The sequence below is a fragment of the Bufo bufo genome, chromosome 7, assembly GCF_905171765.1.
Source record: "Bufo bufo chromosome 7, aBufBuf1.1, whole genome shotgun sequence".
Classification (NCBI taxonomy): domain Eukaryota; kingdom Metazoa; phylum Chordata; class Amphibia; order Anura; family Bufonidae; genus Bufo; species Bufo bufo.
The window spans coordinates 67,113,326-67,131,119 of NC_053395.1; the positions used below are offsets into that span (position 1 = coordinate 67,113,326).

General features: G+C 40.1%; 1 protein-coding gene across 1 annotated transcript in view; it reads left to right on the plus strand.

The window, feature by feature from the left end:
• Positions 1 to 16,979, plus strand: part of GRIN2A (glutamate ionotropic receptor NMDA type subunit 2A) — an 858,974-nt gene extending 841,995 nt beyond the window's left edge. The window contains exons 11-12 of the mRNA XM_040441454.1: positions 10,878 to 11,116; positions 15,195 to 16,979. Of these exons, the coding sequence (XP_040297388.1) occupies positions 10,878 to 11,116; positions 15,195 to 16,979 (2,024 nt within the window). The remainder of the gene's footprint in view (positions 1 to 10,877; positions 11,117 to 15,194) is intronic.
• The last annotated feature ends 815 nt before the right edge of the window (positions 16,980 to 17,794 follow it).

Consider the following 17,794-nt stretch of genomic DNA (forward strand, 5'->3'; position numbering starts at 1 on the left):
GACATGGGAGAAAGTCATGTGGTCAGATGAGACCAAAGTAGAACTTTTTGGTCTAAACTTCACTCGTCGTGTTTGGAGGAAAAAGAAGGATTAGTTGCATCCCAAGAACACCATCTCTACTATTAAGCATGGGGTGGTAACATCATGCTATCATTCTTTGGGGGTGATTTTCTGTGAAGGGGACAGGACGACTGCACTGTATTAATGAGAGGATGAATGGGGCCATTTATTGTGAGATTTTGAGCAACAACCTCCTTCCCTCAGTCAGAGCATTGAAGATGGGTCGTGGCTGGGTCTTCCAACATGACAACGACCCGAAGCACGCATCTAGGATAACCAAGGAGTGGCTCCATAAGAAGCATATCATGGTTCTGGAGTGGCCTAGCCAGTCTCCAGACCTAAATCCAATAAAACATCTTTGGAGGGAGCTTAAACTCAGAGTTGCTCAGCGACAGCCCTGAAACCTGACAGATCTAGAGGAGATCTGTGTGGAGGAGTGGGCCAAAACCCCTGTTGCAGTGTGTGCAAACCTGGTCAAGAACTACAAAAAAAACGTTTGACCTCTGTAATTGCAAACAAAGGCTTCTGTACCAAATATTAACACTGATTTTCTCAGGTGTTCAAATACTTATGCTCAGCAGTGCAAGACAAATAAATTCTTTAAAAATCATCCAATGTGATTTCCTGATTTTTTTATTTTTTTATTCTGTCTCTCAGAGTGGGAATGCACCTACAATGTGAATTTCAGACCCCTCCATGATTTCTAAGTGGGAGATCTTGCTAAATCACAGGGTGTTCAAATACTTCTGTTCCTCACTGTATGTGGATGAATTCATGATTTTTCCCCTCTATGTAATTATTTTGTAGCGTTTATTTTATTCTTATAAAGTTCTAAACTTCAAATTGTAAATTTCATCAATTTATACCATACAATTAAGTAAAGTAGAAGTGCATAAACCTTGGTATTTTCGTCTAGCAAATAGATGCTAATAATCAGATCAAAATATTATTGCTTTTCTGTGATGAAGTTATAGAAAATTGGATCAATGTATATAAATAGACTGTGTGTTGACTATTTAAAATAATGGTAAAAATAATGTAATGCCTTAGCAAATTTAGGAGATTCATTAAAAGTAATGGAAAGGAAACATTGAGCAAATCGGACCTCTGAAAAACGAGAGCTAATTGTCTTCCAATTTTCTTACTTTGGTTCTGTGTACTTGTTTGGGTAAATTTCACCCCAAAATATCGTAAATAAGACAAAAAATAACATTTGCAATCGTAAATTTTCAACAAGTGATTAAAAATGGATATTCTTCCAACAATAACCATTTTGGATGACGGTTTATTCAACACAGTGGTTAGGCAAATCTCATATATCACACCTACTGATCACTTTATACAGAACTTCAGCTAAACCTACTACATCCTCAGGCTTTATGTTCATGACCATCTGCATTTTAGTTCTCAATACAGTATGCAAAACAGAATTGTACTATAGATTATGTCATTCTATGTGGGTTAAGAATCTATATACCACAACATTTTTACACAACGGTATGCACAACTCCACTGAGATACACAGTTTGGATATTTAGGATCTATTCTGTGTGAATATGGTTGTGCATGAGAAAAAAGAAACCTACAGATGCAGCAGAGTTAACAGTCACAGTGACAACGCGTTAACTAGATGTGATAACCAATATCACCAAGTGTGACTGGTAACTCTGCTGCATCCGTAAAATAAAACAACAATAAATTCTCAAAGAGTTAAGTCATATGCTTCTGCTAAATCTCCATGGAACTTTATCACCATTACACCAGAATGATGATGACTATTGAATCAATTATAAATATATCTGATTTTATATATATATATATATATATATATATATATATACACTGCTCAAAAAAATAAAGGGAACACTTAAACAACACAATGTAACTCCAAGTCAATCACACTTCTGTGAAATCAAACTGTCCACTTAGGAAGCAACACTGAGTGACAATCAATTTCACATGCTGTTGTGCAAATGGGATAGACAACAGGTGGAAATTATAGGCAATTAGCAAGACACCCCCAATAAAGGAGTGGTTCTGAAGGTGGTAACCACAGACCACTTCTCAGTTCCTATGCTTCCTGGCTGATGTTTTGGTCACTTTTGAATGCTGGCAGTGCTTTCACTCTAGTGGTAGCATGAGACGGAGTCTACAACCCACACAAGTGGCTCAGGTAGTGCAGCTTATCCAGGATTTCACATCAATGCGAGCTGTGGCAAGAAGGTTTGCTGTATCTGTCAGCGTAGTCTCCAGAGCATGGAGGCGCTACCAGGAGACAGGCCAGTACATCAGGAGACGTGGAGGAGGCCGTAGGAGGGCAACAACCCAGCAGCAGGACCGCTACCTCCGCCTTTGTGCAAGGAGGAACAGGAGGAGCACTGCCAGAGCCCTGAAAAATGACCTCCAGCAGGCCACAAATGTGCATGTGTCTGCTCAAACGGTCAGAAACAGACTCCATGAGGGTGATATGAGGGCCCGACATTTACAGGTGGGGGTTGTGCTTACAGCCCAACACCGTGCAGGACGTTTGGCATTTGCCAGAGAACACCAAGATTGGCAAATTCGCAACTGGCACCCTGTGCTCTTCACAGATGAAAGCAGGTTCACACTGAGCACATGTGACAGATGTGACAGAGTCTGGAGACGCCATGGAGAACGTTCTGCTGCCTGCAACATCCTCCAGCATGACCGGTTTGGCATTGGGTCAGTAATGGTGTGGGGTGGCATTTCTTTGGAGGGCCGCACAGCCCTCCATGGGATTGCCAGAGGTAGCCTGACTGCCATTAGGTACCGAGATGAGATCCTCAGACCCCTTGTGAGCCCATATGCTGGTGCGGTTGGCCCTGGGTTCCTCCTAATGCAAGACAATGCTAGACCTCATGTGGCTGGAGTGTGTCAGCAGTCCCTGCAAGACGAAGGCATTGATGCTATGGACTGGTCCGCCCGTTCCCCAGACCTGAATCCAATTGAGCACATCTGGGACATCATGTCTCGCTCTATCCACCAACGTTACGTTGCACCACAGACAGTCCAGGAGTTGGCAGATGCTTTAGTCCAGGTCTGGCAGGAGATCCCTCAGGAGACCGTCTGCCACCTCATCAGGAGCATGCACAGGCATTGTAGGGAGGTCATACAGGCACGTGGAGGCCACACACACTACTGAGCCTCATTCTGACTTGTTTTAAGGACATTACATCAAAGTTGGATCAGCCTGTATTGTGTTTTTCCACTTTAATTTTGAGTGTGACTCCAAATCCAGACCTCCATGGGTTGAAAAATTTGATTTCCATTTTTTTTTTTGTGCGATTTTGTTGTCAGCACATTCAACTATGTAAAGAACAAAGTATTTCAGAAGAATATTTAATTAATTCAGATCTAGGATGTGTTATTTTTGTGTTCCCTTTATTTTTTTGAGCAGTGTATATATACTGTATATATATATATATATATATATATATATATACAGGTCCTTCTCAAAAAATTTGCATATTGCGATAAAGTTCATTATTTTCTGTAATGTACTGATAAACATTAGACTTTCATATATTTTAGATTCATTACACACAACTGAAGTAGTTCAATCCTTTTCTTGTTTTAATATTGATGATTTTGGCATACAGCTCATGAAAACCCAAAATTCCTATCTCTAAAAATTATCATATTTCATCCGACCAATAAAAGAAAAGTGTTTTTAATACAAAAAAAGTCAACCTTCAAATAATTAAGTTCAGTTATGCACTCAATACTTGGTCGGGAATCCTTTTGCAGAAATGACTGCTTCAATGCGGCGTGGCATGGAGGCGATCAGCCTGTGGCACTGCTGAGGTGTTATGGAGGCCCAGGATGCTTCAATAGCGGTCTTAAGCTCATCCAGAGTGTTGGGTCTTGCGTCTCTCAACTTTCTCTTCCCAATATCCCACAGATTCTCTATGGGGTTCAGGTCAGGAGAGTTGGCAGGCCAATTGAGCACAGTAATACCATGGTCAGTAAACCATTTACCAGTGGTTTTGGCACTGTGAGCAGGTGCCAGGTCGTGCTGAAAAATGAAATCTTCATCTCCATAAAACTTTTCAGCAGATGGAAGCATGAAGTGCTCCAAAATCTCCTGATAGCTAGCTGCATTGACCCTGCCCTTGATAATACACAGTGGACCAACACCAGCAGCTGACATGGCACCCCAGACCATCACTGACTATGGGTACTTGACACTGGACTTCAGGCATTTTGGCATTTCCCTCTCCCCAGTCTTCCTCCAGACTCTGGCACCTTGATTTCCGAATGACATGCAAAATTTGCTTTCATCCGAAAAAAGTACTTTGGACCACTGAGCAACAGTCCAGTGCTGCTTCTCTGTAGCCCAGGTCAGGCGCTTCTGCCGCTGTTTCTGGTTCAAAAGTGGCTTGACCTGGGGAATGCGGCACCTGTAGCCCATTTCCTGCACATGCCTGTACACGGTGGCTCTGGATGTTTCTACTCCAGACTCAGTCCACTGCTTCCGCAGGTCCCCCAAGGTCTGGATTCGGTCCTTCTCCACAATCTTCCTCAGGGTCCGGTCACCTCTTCTCGTTGTTCAGCGTTTTCTGCCACACTTTTTCCTTCCCACAGACTTCCCACTGAGGTCCCTTGATACAGCACTCTGGGAACAGCCTATTCATTCAGAAATTTCTTTCTGTGTCTTACCCTCTTGCTTGAGGGTGTCAATGATGGCCTTCTGGACAGCAGTCAGGTCGGCAGTCTTACCCATGATTGCGGTTTTGAGTAATGAACCAGGCTGGGAGTTTTTAAAAGCCTCAGGAATCTTTTTCAGGTGTTTAGAGTTAATTAGTTGATTCAGATGATTAGGTTAATAGCTCGTTTAGAGAACCTTTTCATGATATGCTAATTTTTGGAGATAGGAATTTTGGGTTTTCATGAGCTGTATGCCAAAATCATCAATATTAAAACAAGAAAAGGCTTGAACTACTTCAGTTGTGTGTAATGAATCTAAAATATATGAAAGTCTAATGTTTATCAGTACATTACAGAAAATAATGAACTTTATCACAATATGCTAATTTTTTGAGAATAACCTGTATATAGTAAGGTGGCAGCAGGTAAAGTGTTAAATGGCGTATTTATTCCACCTACTGTAGGTTTCTCACCTGTACATGGTAAGGGGCTCTATTCCTAACCCTGGACCAATTTACTCTGCAGCCACTTAATTAAGGCTGCTTACACACAAACGTATTTTCTTTCCATGTCCATTCCGGTTTTTTTTGCGGACCGTATACGGAACCATTCATTTCAATGGGTCCGCAAAAAAAAACAAAAGGTACTCCGTGTGCATTCCATTTCCGTATTTCCGTTCCGCAAAAAAATAGAACATGTCCTATTCTTATCCGCATTACAGACAAGGATAGTACTGTTCTATTAGGGGCCAGCTGCTCCGTTTTGCTAAATACGTAATGCACACGGATGTCATCCGTATTTTTTCGGATACGTTTTTTGCGGACCACAAAATACAAACGGTCATGTGCAAAAGGCCTAATGCAGCTGGACTGAGGCCTACTTAATGACCCGGGCTGCATTCTGTGGGCGAGATCCAAACTCTGTGTGTGAGCAGAAGGTACAGGTTGCTGTTACTCTGTTATATTTGGGACAGTCAGGGACATTACTGTCTAGTTAGTGCTCGGATGAGCAGGAGTTTCTTTATGTTATTTTTTCTTTTTGAACCATGCATCCTGTACATGTGCCGCCTGTCTAAGCTGACAATAAACACCGTAAAGGACCGCTCTTTGAAACCTTAAAGTCTGTCTGGGTCTCTATAGCATTGGACTTGCTCAGACCAGTGAGTTAAATAGAAAAGTCCAATATATATATATATATATATATATATATAACTCTATACAACTCAGTGCCTGAGCAGGCTCCTCTGCTAAGTAAGAAAATTACGGCATTATCAATGTACATGGTAGTTTGGGGTCCGATTAGAGATTTCTGCATTTGGATCTCCTGAACCCAAGGTTTCTTTCTTATAGCCAAATGGAGCTGTGTCCTTGCTGGCATGACTAGGAGCAGACTGGGGACTTAAAGGGGTTGTCCGAGTTATTTTTTTCTAACTAATCAAATGTAACAGCTTTACCATGTACTTACTGCATCTACAGTTGCTGCTTTCTCTGATTTCACTGAAGGTCACATGACCTGTGTTGTAAGCCTCTCTTCCTGCCCTGATGATGCCTGAGAGAGCAGATATGTGTCTGTACACCATATGTCACTGTGCTGGTTACGGCAAAAAAAAAAAGAACCCTCACCCCGTTCCCTGCACTGCCGTCTGCTGTCTGCTCTCTCTCTGGATTCTTCAGAAAAAACTTTAACTCTTTCAGTAGCACAAAGACTCAGGGCTGAAGGCTTTATTGAGTAGCTGCAGGCAGTGAGGAGACAAATGCTGGGCACAGAAGCTGACAGAGGAGTTCTGCAGCACATGAGAAGATCCCGTGTGTATGAGCAGTGTCATTGTACAGCTGGGACTTGTAGTCCTACACATTCAACATGCTGCTGAATATCCCAGCGGGAAGACATGTCACTCAGGGCAGGACTTGTATTCACTCCCTTTGCAGAGCAGGGGAAGGAGCAGAGACTGTTGTTATTGCAGGTAAACAAAGGGCCAGAAGAGAACCAAGGAAATTAGGAAATATATATTTTTTTTGCCAAAAACTTGCTTAGCTTAGTTTTTTATTGCCCATCAGATTTACAGGGCTATATATATATTTTTTTTTTCGCACAAAATAATGCTGACCCAGTCACAATATTCAACTATATCATGGTCCTGAGGAAAGCAATACAGTTCAATTCAGGGGTCACCTGCGTCTGCCAGTCAGGTTCATAAGTACCTGATGATCCTGGCATTAATTAGTTCTGAGAGCCTCAGATTGATGTGAAACCAGCTGGTGGCTGTGAGGAGGGCTCAGCTTTGGCCCCCCGGAAAATTTTCCTGTAAGATCTATGTCTAGGCCACCCTTGGATATCACCATGATTCATGGACTGTGTCACCATATTGCGATAGCTTTTCTGCTTTTCTATAATGTTTTATGTAATCTGGAACAATATAGTAGGAACATAACATCTATTTTGTTAAAGGGGTTGTCTCACTTCAGTAAATAGCATTTATTATGTGGAGAAAGTTAATACAAGACACTTACTAATGTATTGTTATTATCCAAATTGCTTTCTTTGCTGGCTGGATTCATTTTTCTATCACATTATACACTGCTCATTTCCATGGTTACACACCACCCTGCAATCCATCAAAGGTGGTCGTGCTTGCACAATATAGGAAAAAGCACTAGCCTACATGTGCTTCTATGGTCCCGGCCACCAGAGAGGCTGATCCTTTTTTTCCTATAGCACGACCACCACGGATGGATTGCAGTGTGTTCTGTAACCATGAAAACCAGCAGTGTATAATGTGATAGAAAAATGAATCCAGCCAGCAAAGGAAGCAATTTGGATAATAACAATACATTAGTAAGTGCCTTGTATTAACTTTCTCTACATAATAACTGCCATTTACTGAAGCGAGACAACCCCTTTAAACCGCATCCTGCTATATTCCTACTTCTGCCCACTCCACATCATTGTTATTTGCTCCGCACATATTTAAATTAATTTGCTAAAAATGATCCATATTGAATTACATTTCAAAGCTAATTACATCTGCTTTTGTTTGTATGTACATGGAATGTATCAATATTACATTGATTTCTCAGAAAAGGGAAAGCTTCTCCTAACAATTAAAATGTTCTGATTGATCTGTTTTAGAAAGGCCTGAAGGCAAAAGGTTTTTTATCATGTCTGTCCTATTTTTCTGGACTTTCATAGGTCATTATTTTGAACTCTAATGGGTATTTTTGTTTTCCGCAGTATTTGACTCTGTGTTTCTAAATGTCATCTAGCATATATCTTTGAATTAAGCACCTGAGGCCTGTCTTCTAATTGACAAGAAAGCATGCTATGAATTTCCAATTGTTCCATAATCTATCTGGCCAGGCAAATAACAACGTTCAAATCAGTGGTGTATTATGTCCCTACAATCTTCTTCTTTATGATTATGAGAGACACAGAAATGGACCTCAAAATATCAAATACTTATTTTTTGAGAAATCAGTTGGATGAACTACATACTACTGACTTCAAGTATTAGGATGCCAAAAACATGTAACAAAAATAATATAAAATAACGTACTCTAAGAAAACAGTTTAGTTTCATAAGGCTACTTTTACAAGGATAGCTCATCAATATCAGATCAATGGCAGTCTGAAAACCAGCATCCCTGCCAATCAGCTGTTTCGGAATACATCTGGAGATGGAAGTCGGCACTGGAACTTCATTGTATAGTGGATGGAAAGGGTAACCACATTGCTGCTCTCATTGAAGTGAACGGGAGCAGTGATGCAGTTACAAGCCCTGTCCACTGCAGAATGGATGGAACTGTGTAATTGCATCAGAGCTACTCTGAAAAATATGATTGGCGGGGGTACGGGGTGTCACTTCCCACTGATCAGATATTGATGGCCCATCCTGGGGATATGCCATCAATATTAAAAACGTGGACATCCCTTTAAGGACCACTCTGTATTCCTGATGGGTGGCCCAGGGCTTTAAAACCCCCTTTAATGTATATTTACTGGGTTTAATTTAGCTGCTGAGTGATCCGAATGTCAGAGACAGTGGAGAGAAGACACAAGTGGTTTTCAGAAACCACTGTCTTCTTCTGTCTTTTACTACTTCTGTCTCTGAAATACACAGTGCTCAATGAGTGGTCATATGATCTCTAAATAGCCCCAGCACAGACCTAACACTCACAATTGTCACTGCAACAAGGCAGATTTTCTTAGTTACAGTAGAAAAGATATAGTTAATAAAAATAATTAGAGATGAGCGAAATTTATGTTATGAAATTAGTTCACGCTTCGTTTGGTGGTAAAAGCAGAATTGCGTTATGGATTCCGTTAACACGGACTATAACGCAATTCTACAACAGAATGCATAACGGAATGTTTTGCAACCCATAGCCTCTAAAGGCATTCCTTTATGCATTCCGTCATAGAATTGCGTTATGGTCCGTGGTAACGGAATCCATAACGCAATTCTGATTTTACCACCAAACAACGCATGAATGAATTTCAAAATATGAAATTCACTCATCTCTAATAAGAATAATAAAAATAACCATAAAGACCACTAACTCATTTTCTGACATTTGAGAAACAGTCCATACAAATAAAAAAATTACAAAAAATATTCCATTCTGCAAAAAATGCTCCTTCGTCAATCCTTGTTGTACCCCTAGAATATAACATTTATTTTTTTATTTTTTTACTTTTTATTAAACAATAAGCCTAAACATTTTAAATAAACAAATGCAATTGGTTTTAAAATGTTAAGAAAAGAAAATTACATTGTTCTTGAAAACGACACTGCAAAACTTACAGTATGTAACTAGTCCAGCAAACAAGAAAGTTAAACTAATACATGCTAAAATGGTGTCTGGTCCTGAAGACTCAAAATACTCTTTGCCTGAACTAGCTAGGGTACAGCCACGTGTTCAGGTTTCTTGATGCCATTTTGGAAGCCAAAACCAGGGGTGAATTAAGAAAAGAGTAGCAAATGTCCTTTATAAGTTTGCTCCTTTTATGATCCACTCCTGATTTTTGCTTCCAAAACTGCATCAGGAAACCTGCCCATGTGGCCATACTCTTAGTAATCAAATATCTACAGGTCAATTTTCACCTGACAGTAAACAAAAAAAAACAAAACCAAAAAAAAAACTTATAAAAGCTTATAAAAAAAATTTTCCCCATAAAAAGTGCAAAAGTGTATACTGTATATGGAATCACCACAGTCGTAATGACCCTTATAATTACCCATAAAACAGCAGCACAATTGCTTTTTGTTCCATTCCCCCAAACAAATTCATAAAATGCAACTATTTATATGTACCCCAGATTGGTTCAATCAAAAATTGTGACTAATTACCCAAAAACCAAACCCTTATATGCCCATATCAATGGACAAATACAAATGTTATGGCTCTTGCAAAGCTGCAAATTAAAAACATATATATTTTTTTTCATGAAATGTGCTATGATTATTCAAAAGTAGTAGAAACATTAAGGAAAACTATGGATATTTTATATCACAAAAGACGTATCTGGCAATTGCAGCATTGCTCCTATTGAAGTGAATAGGGGCAGCGCTGTAGTGAATAGATTAATTCACTACACAGTGGACAGACCTGAAATAATTCTGGCATGACTTCCAATGCCAGAGGTATTCTTAAACAGCTGAAAGCCTATCCTCAGGACAGGCCATAAATATTTGAATCCTGGAAGGCTGTTATTTTTTTCTATGATAATACTAAAATACCTTATATACGTTGAAAGGGAATCTGTCCCCAGTTTTCTGCTGCCCTCACTTTTAAATCCTAACAGCTCAAACTCAAGTCAATAAGTCCCCATACTCATGGCCTCACGGCTCTTTCTGGTCACTTGGCTTTGATTGACATGTTTTTTTCCCAACTGAATCAACAGCAGGTGGGTGGGGAAAGCCAGGAGCTCATGAATATTCGAGAGTCATCATTGTGCACTGGAGCTGTTCAATACAAGATTTTGGCAAAATGGGTCAATTAAAGAAAGTGATGCCACATTTTCCTAAGGGGACCTGTCACTTGTTGCCCTTAGTTAGGACACTATAAAACGGTGACAGATTCCCTTTAACTGACAGTTATAGATTTCAAGGTGAAGATAACTCAATAAACAAACCTTTTTTTGTCACTTAGGTGAGATGGAAGAACTGGAGACTTTGTGGCTTACTGGCATTTGTCACAGTGAGAAAAATGAAGTTATGAGCAGCCAGTTGGATATTGACAACATGGCAGGTGTCTTCTACATGCTGGCAGCTGCCATGGCCTTGAGTCTTATAACATTTGTTTGGGAACATTTATTTTACTGGAAACTCAGATTCTGTTTTACTGGTGTTTGTTCAGAAAAACCAGGACTGCTATTCTCAATAAGTAGGGTAAGTCATATAATTAATAGTCCTTGTAATATTAAATAAATCTAATATATAAAGCCGAGTGTATGTATGTGTGTATGTCCGCTAAAGCAATCTGCACCTCTCCATTTACAATCACTAAATTTGGCACACAGGTACATCAGGTGTCTGGGAAGGTTTTAGACCAAGTCTCAGCTCTCTAGGATTTACCGTTCCTGAGATATTCCCCAGAAATATGGCACATCACATGACCTACATTAGCCAATAGAAGCCTGCAGGTCTTTCTTCTCACATCCCAGCTGCCATACACACGGTCACATGACCCTTATCAGCCAATAGAAGTTCGCAGACCCTCAGTCTCCATATACACACAGTTTTACACCAGGTTTCCATAACAAACCAGACATTTTTCTTCACTGCTGTAGGTCAGCTTTAAAGGGGCAGGGTGCTGTGGATGACATTGTTAGGGGAGCAGAGTGCTGTGGAGGTCACAGTTAAGGGGGAAGGTAGGGTGGCCATTCAGGCCACCCTCAAAAGACGGAGTTAAGAACCCCGCCGCCGACCCAGTTAGACCACGCCCCCTCCCACTCTGCAGCCAATGGGGATTGAAAAAAATTTGTCAGCTGCAGGGGTGCGAGGTTTACTTTCGTTCCTGCAGCTCACGCTCAGACAGCACAGTGCTGCTGTCTGAGAGTGAGCTGTTCAAAAGGACATCCCTATGTCCGTTCAGGCCCTGCACCGGACGAAGGACAGGGAGTCTAAAAGCCAGACGGTTTAGTCTAAAACTGGACTTCTGGCCACCCTAGGGGCATGCTGCTTTGGAGCTCACAGTTAAGGGGACGGTCCGCTATGGAGGTCAGTGTTAAGGGGCAGATTGCTGTAGAGGCTACTATTAAGGGGGTCAGGGTGTTGTGGAAATCACTGTTAAAGAGATGGGGTACTTTGGAGGTCACTAATAAAGGATAAAGGGCCAGCCACTGTGGAGGTCACGGTTAAATGGGTTTGGCCGCTGTGGACATGACTGTTTAAGGGGAGGGATGCTGTGGAGGTCTCTGTTAAAGGGGTGGGCGCTGTGGAGGTCTCTGTTAAGGGGGCAGGGAATGGTGGAGGTCAAAGTTAAGGGGATAGTCTGCTATGTAGGTCAGTGTTAAGGGGAGGGGTGCGGTAGAGGTCACTGTTAAAGTGGCGGGGTGTTGTGGTCACATTTTAAGGCAACGGAGCTCTGTGGAAGTCACTGTTAAGCGAGCGAGTTATTGTGGAAATCACTGTTAATGAGACAGGGTATTGTGGAGATCGATAATAAAGGGGTGGACACTGTGGAGGTCACTGTAAAGGGAGGACGACACTGTGAAGGCCACTATTAAAAGGGCAGCAGGAAACTGTGAGGTCACTGTTAAGGCAGTGGGGTACTGTGAGGTCACTGTTAAGGGAGCGTGGTACAGTGGAGGTCACTGTTAGGGGAGTGGGGAATGGTGGAGGTCACAGTTAAAGGGACTGTAACCTATAGTCAGTGTTAAGGGCCAGGTACTGTAGAGGTCACTGTTAAGGGGTGGGCCCTGTGGAGATCACTTTCAAGGGGATGGGGTGCTGTGGAACTCACTGTTAAAAGGACAGGTTGCTGTGAAGGTCAAAGTTAAGGGGGTGGGCTGTTGTGGAGGTCCTATTTTAAGTAAATGGGGCACTGTGGGGGGGTCAGTGTTAAGGGGTGAGGGGCTGTGTAGGTCACTGTTAAGGGGGTGGGGTACTGTAGATGCCACTGTTATAGTGTATACTGTCGATATCTTTTAACGACACACACAAACATTAAATGAAATAAATGAAATATACCCGTGCAAAGCCGGATTATTAGAATATACACAGGTTCTGTCATTGACAAGGACATATATTGCCTTGCAAAAGTATTCACCCCTTTGACTTTTCTTGTGTTTTGGTGCCTCACAGCCTGGAATTACCATGGATTGTTAGAGGATTTGCATCATTTAATTTACAGAACATGCCCACAACTTTGAAGATGTTTTTTTTTATTGTGAAGCAAACAACAAATAGGACAAAATAACAGAAAAAGTCAATGTGCATAACTATTCACCACCCTGAAGTCAATACTTTGTAGAGCCTGCAGCAATCACAGCTCCAAGTCGCTTTAGATAAGTCTCTATGAGCTTGCCACATCTTACCACTGGGATTTTTGCCTTTTGAAAACTGCTCCAGCTCCTTCAAGTTGCATGGTTTGCGCTTGAACAGCAATCTTTAAGTCTGACCACAAATTTTCTATTGGATTGAGATATGGGCTTTGACTAGGCCATTCTAACACATTTACACATTTCCCCGTAAACCACTCAAGTGTTGCTTTAGCAATGTGTTTGGGGTCATTGTCCTGCTGGAAGGTGAACCTCTGTCCTAGCCTCAAATCACACACAGAGTGGTACAGGTTTTGCTCAAGAATATCCCTGTATTTAGCACCATCCATCTTTCCCTCAACTCTGACCAGTTTCCCAGTCCTGGCTGCTGAAAAACATCCCCACAGCATGATGCTGCCACCACCATGTTTCCTTGTGAGGATGGTGTTCTTTGCGTGATGTGATGTGTTGGGTTTGCGCCAGACATAGCATTTTCTTTGATGGCCACAAAGTTCTATTTTAGTCTAATAAGACCAGAGCACCTTCCTCTATACATTTTGGGAGTCTCCCACATGCCTTTTCGCAAACTCACAACATGCCTTTTTGTTTTTTGCTGAAAGTAATGGCTTTCTTCTGGCCACTCTGCCATAAAGCCCAACTCTATGGAGCGTACGGCTTATTGTCGTCCTACTGTATGTACAGATACTCCATTCTCTGCTGTGGAATTCTGCAGCTCCTCCAGGGTTACCTTAGGTCTCTGTGCTGCCTCTCTGATTAATGCCCTCCTTGCCTGGTCCATGAGTATTGATGAGCGGCCGTCACATGACAGGTTTGCTGTTGTGCCATGTTCTTTCTATTTGGTAATGATAGATTTGATGGTGCTCCTGGGGATCATCAAAGATTTGAAAAAAAAATTATAACCTAACCCTGACTTATACTTCTCAACAACATTGTCCCTTACTTGTTTGGCGAGTTCCTTGGTCTTCATGGCAGTGTTGGGTTAGTGATGCCTCTTGTTTAGGTGTTGCAGCCTCTGGGGTCTTTCAAAAAAGGTGTGTGTATGTAATGACAGATCATGTGACACTTAGATTGCACACAGGTTGACATCATTTCACTAATTATGTGACTTCTGAAGGTAATTGGTTGCAACATAGCTTTTTATGGGCTTCCTAACAAAGGGGGTGAATACATACGCACATGTCAATTTTCTGTTTTCCAATTCTAAACAATAGTTTTATTTATATTTTTTTCTCATTTCACTTCACCAACTTAGACTATTGTGTTCTGATCCATTACATAAAATTCAGATTAACAAAAAATTAAACTTAAGGCTGTAATGTAACAAAACATGAAAAAAGTCAAGGGGGGTGAATACTTTTGCAAGGAACTGTATTTGAATTGTTGTGTAACTATACCACTCAGTTAATAGATATGATTCATTTAGAAAATTTGGTATGTAAAGCTGGTTATGCACATGGGGGACTTATACAATGCTCCTCAATAGTAGGTGTTGAAGCTAAAGTCGATTTGGTCATGTTGAATTTAAACATCCCTAATCATTTTTCCTCTTTGGACCTATTCTGCTGCCAGAGGTGCTTAGCAGTGGCTTATTTTCCCCGCCACATAGAAATATGTAGACATGCAAGCTCAGCTGAATCCTTCCACATAGAAATTCTGGAAATATATAAGCTCTGCTAAATGTGCATGTTTATTGTGTAGTGTTCAGAAATAAATGTCAGCCAAACAAGTCTTTAGTGGTATTCTACATCAGGTGACATAATTATTTGAGTTAAAAATGTTATAATGTTTAGTAGATGTTAGTGTTATAGCTTATTGTATGAATACAAAGGTTGTTCTACATATAGAGGTTTCCATAGCTCTTATTCATTAACAATTAAAGTATTACTACTATATAACATAGCTCAAATTGTTATGTAGCATATAGTAGGAATAAAAATTAATATGTTGCTGCATATTTCTTCTAGGGCATTTACAGCTGCATTCATGGCGTTCACATAGAAGAGAAAAAAAAATCTTTAGATTTCAGCTTTACTGCTTCCCAAACCAATATGTTAAAATTATTGAGATCATCTAAAAACATGGCTAATTTGACTAATTTAAACCCTTCTCAATGCAATTCACCAAAAAGGACATCAGATTATATTCACAGAGGTTCACTGCTAATGGACATGGTTCTAGACAAAGGGAACTTAATCTATTCTGATAATAGACCATTCCAACAAAAAGAGATTTATGCCGAAAATACACATGATCTCTCCATGTTAGCGAGTAATCGCCATAAAGACAACCTTAACAATTATGTGTTCCAAGGCCAACATCCACTCACCCTTAATGAATCCAATCCCAATACTGTTGAAGTTGCTGTCAGTGCAGAGCCAAAGATGAATTCTAGGCCAAGACAACTTTGGAAGAAGTCTGTAGAGACGTTGAGGCAAAATCAAGGTTCAATTAATGAAAATGGTACTGATGAGCCTAAGCTATCTAGTAAAAACCAACGCTTCCTTCCTGAAGATGGACATTTTTCTGATGCTTCAGAGACATCAAGTAGAGCAACTTGTCATGTAGACCATGAAAATAATACCAAACATCACAAAAGTAAAGACAACTTAAAAAAGCGATCTGGATCTAAATTCCCTAGAGACTGTAGTGAAGTTGAGTTGTCCTACTTAAACACCAAACAAGGATCCATTCGTGATATAATTTACGCAATCGATGATGACAAGGAACCCAATTTCTTGATAGAGCAGCCCCAGTATAGTGAAAATGCTCCTGTTCAAGAAGAAGGAGATTATCCTGAAGTATACCAAGATCACAATGACAATTACAGAAAGTCCGAACCCTCCCTACATGGGAATAGAACTCCCATACATAATGACAATAGTCTTCCAAATAATGACATACAATATAAGCTGTTTGCTAAGCACTATAGTGTAAAGGAAAAAAATGCACCTATGACTGAAGTCAATGACAGATATAGACAAAATTCTACACATTGCAGAAGCTGTCTTTCAAATGTGCCCAGTTATACCAGTCATTTTTCTGCCAGGTCGCCATACAAGTGTGATGATTGCCTACATATAGGAAATCTATATGATATTGATGAAGATCAAATGCTACATGAGGCTGCCAACTCTATGCATTCTGAAGCTGTTTATGAGCACAACTGGATTGACAACAATGCTCTTCAATTTCAGAAGAAAAACAAGTTGCGAATTCACAGGCAGCATTCTTGTGACAACATAAATAAGTCCAGAGAGTCTGATGCTGGAAGGCAATCCCGTAGCATAAGTTTGAAAGACAAGGAACGATATTTAGAAGAAAACCCCTTTGCTAATATTCTTATTGTCCCCCATGAAAAACTATTGGGAAATAAGACTCCACTTTTTACACAATCTTTAAAGGAAAACAAGAGGAGCAAGTCCCTTTATCCTGACATTACTTCTGAAAACCCATTTCTGCATCCTTTTCATGAGAACCAAAAACTGAGTCATGGACGGAGCTCTTCGGACATATACAAACAATCCTCAACATCAAAATCAAGAAATGATAATTATTTAAGATCATCAATAAAATCCACTACTTCATACTCCTTGAGGGATGGACGAATACCCAATGACATGTGTGCTTCAGAGTATGTTATGCCTTATGTCTCAAGCAAGAATAGTCTGTACCCAACTCCAAGGGTTGTAGATTCCTGCAGCAATAGACGTGTATTTAAGAAAATGCCTAGCATTGAATCAGATGTTTAAAATGTATGTATTTATGTACCACATGTTATGTTAAAGCCTGAAAATATAGTGTAGCTGCCAACACTTTAGAGGCAACCATTAGAAGAATAATTTAGAAGAGCAGTAAAGGTTTTTGCTTACATTCATTTCTGCAGGGCTTCCAGGTGTCTCAGTTTACATAAGGAATTTATAGTTTTGTCATTGGATTTGCCCAATTTAATTTTTGGTACTATGGCATGATGCCTGTCTCACAAGATGACCTGTACTGTACTAAGTTCAAAATGTTATTTTAATTGTATTAAAAAAAACACATAAAAAAAAAAAACTGTTGAAACCCTCAAGATAAAAAAAAAAGAAAAACTCAGAAAAACTTTTGCTGACCGCATCATTACAGTAGGATAAAATAAGCCATGAGAAAGAAAGATACAGCCTGATTTAATATCGGCAGCTATAAATTTGATGTACATTGACATTTATGCCACTGGTATACTACACTAGACAGAACTCCATATAATGTTATTTGTCATCTTTTTACTAGAAATTGAAGCAATATCGTATGCATGAAGTTTGACATAAAAATGTTTTATGTAAGAATGCATTCGCACAGTCACAAGGTGATGAGTAAAATCAACTTTTCCATCTTAATAAAAACAGTATTTTAAGTTTATCGACCATAATCTTCAGATAATGTGTAGACAGAAAGAGTTTTTCTTTTTAAAGTTATGTTGACAAGCGTTAATCTGAGGATTATTACATATCAATGTCAGTACCTTTATTTTCATATTATAGATTATAGATAGCTTTGATAAATTCATAGTTAAATCGCTTTGATTTAG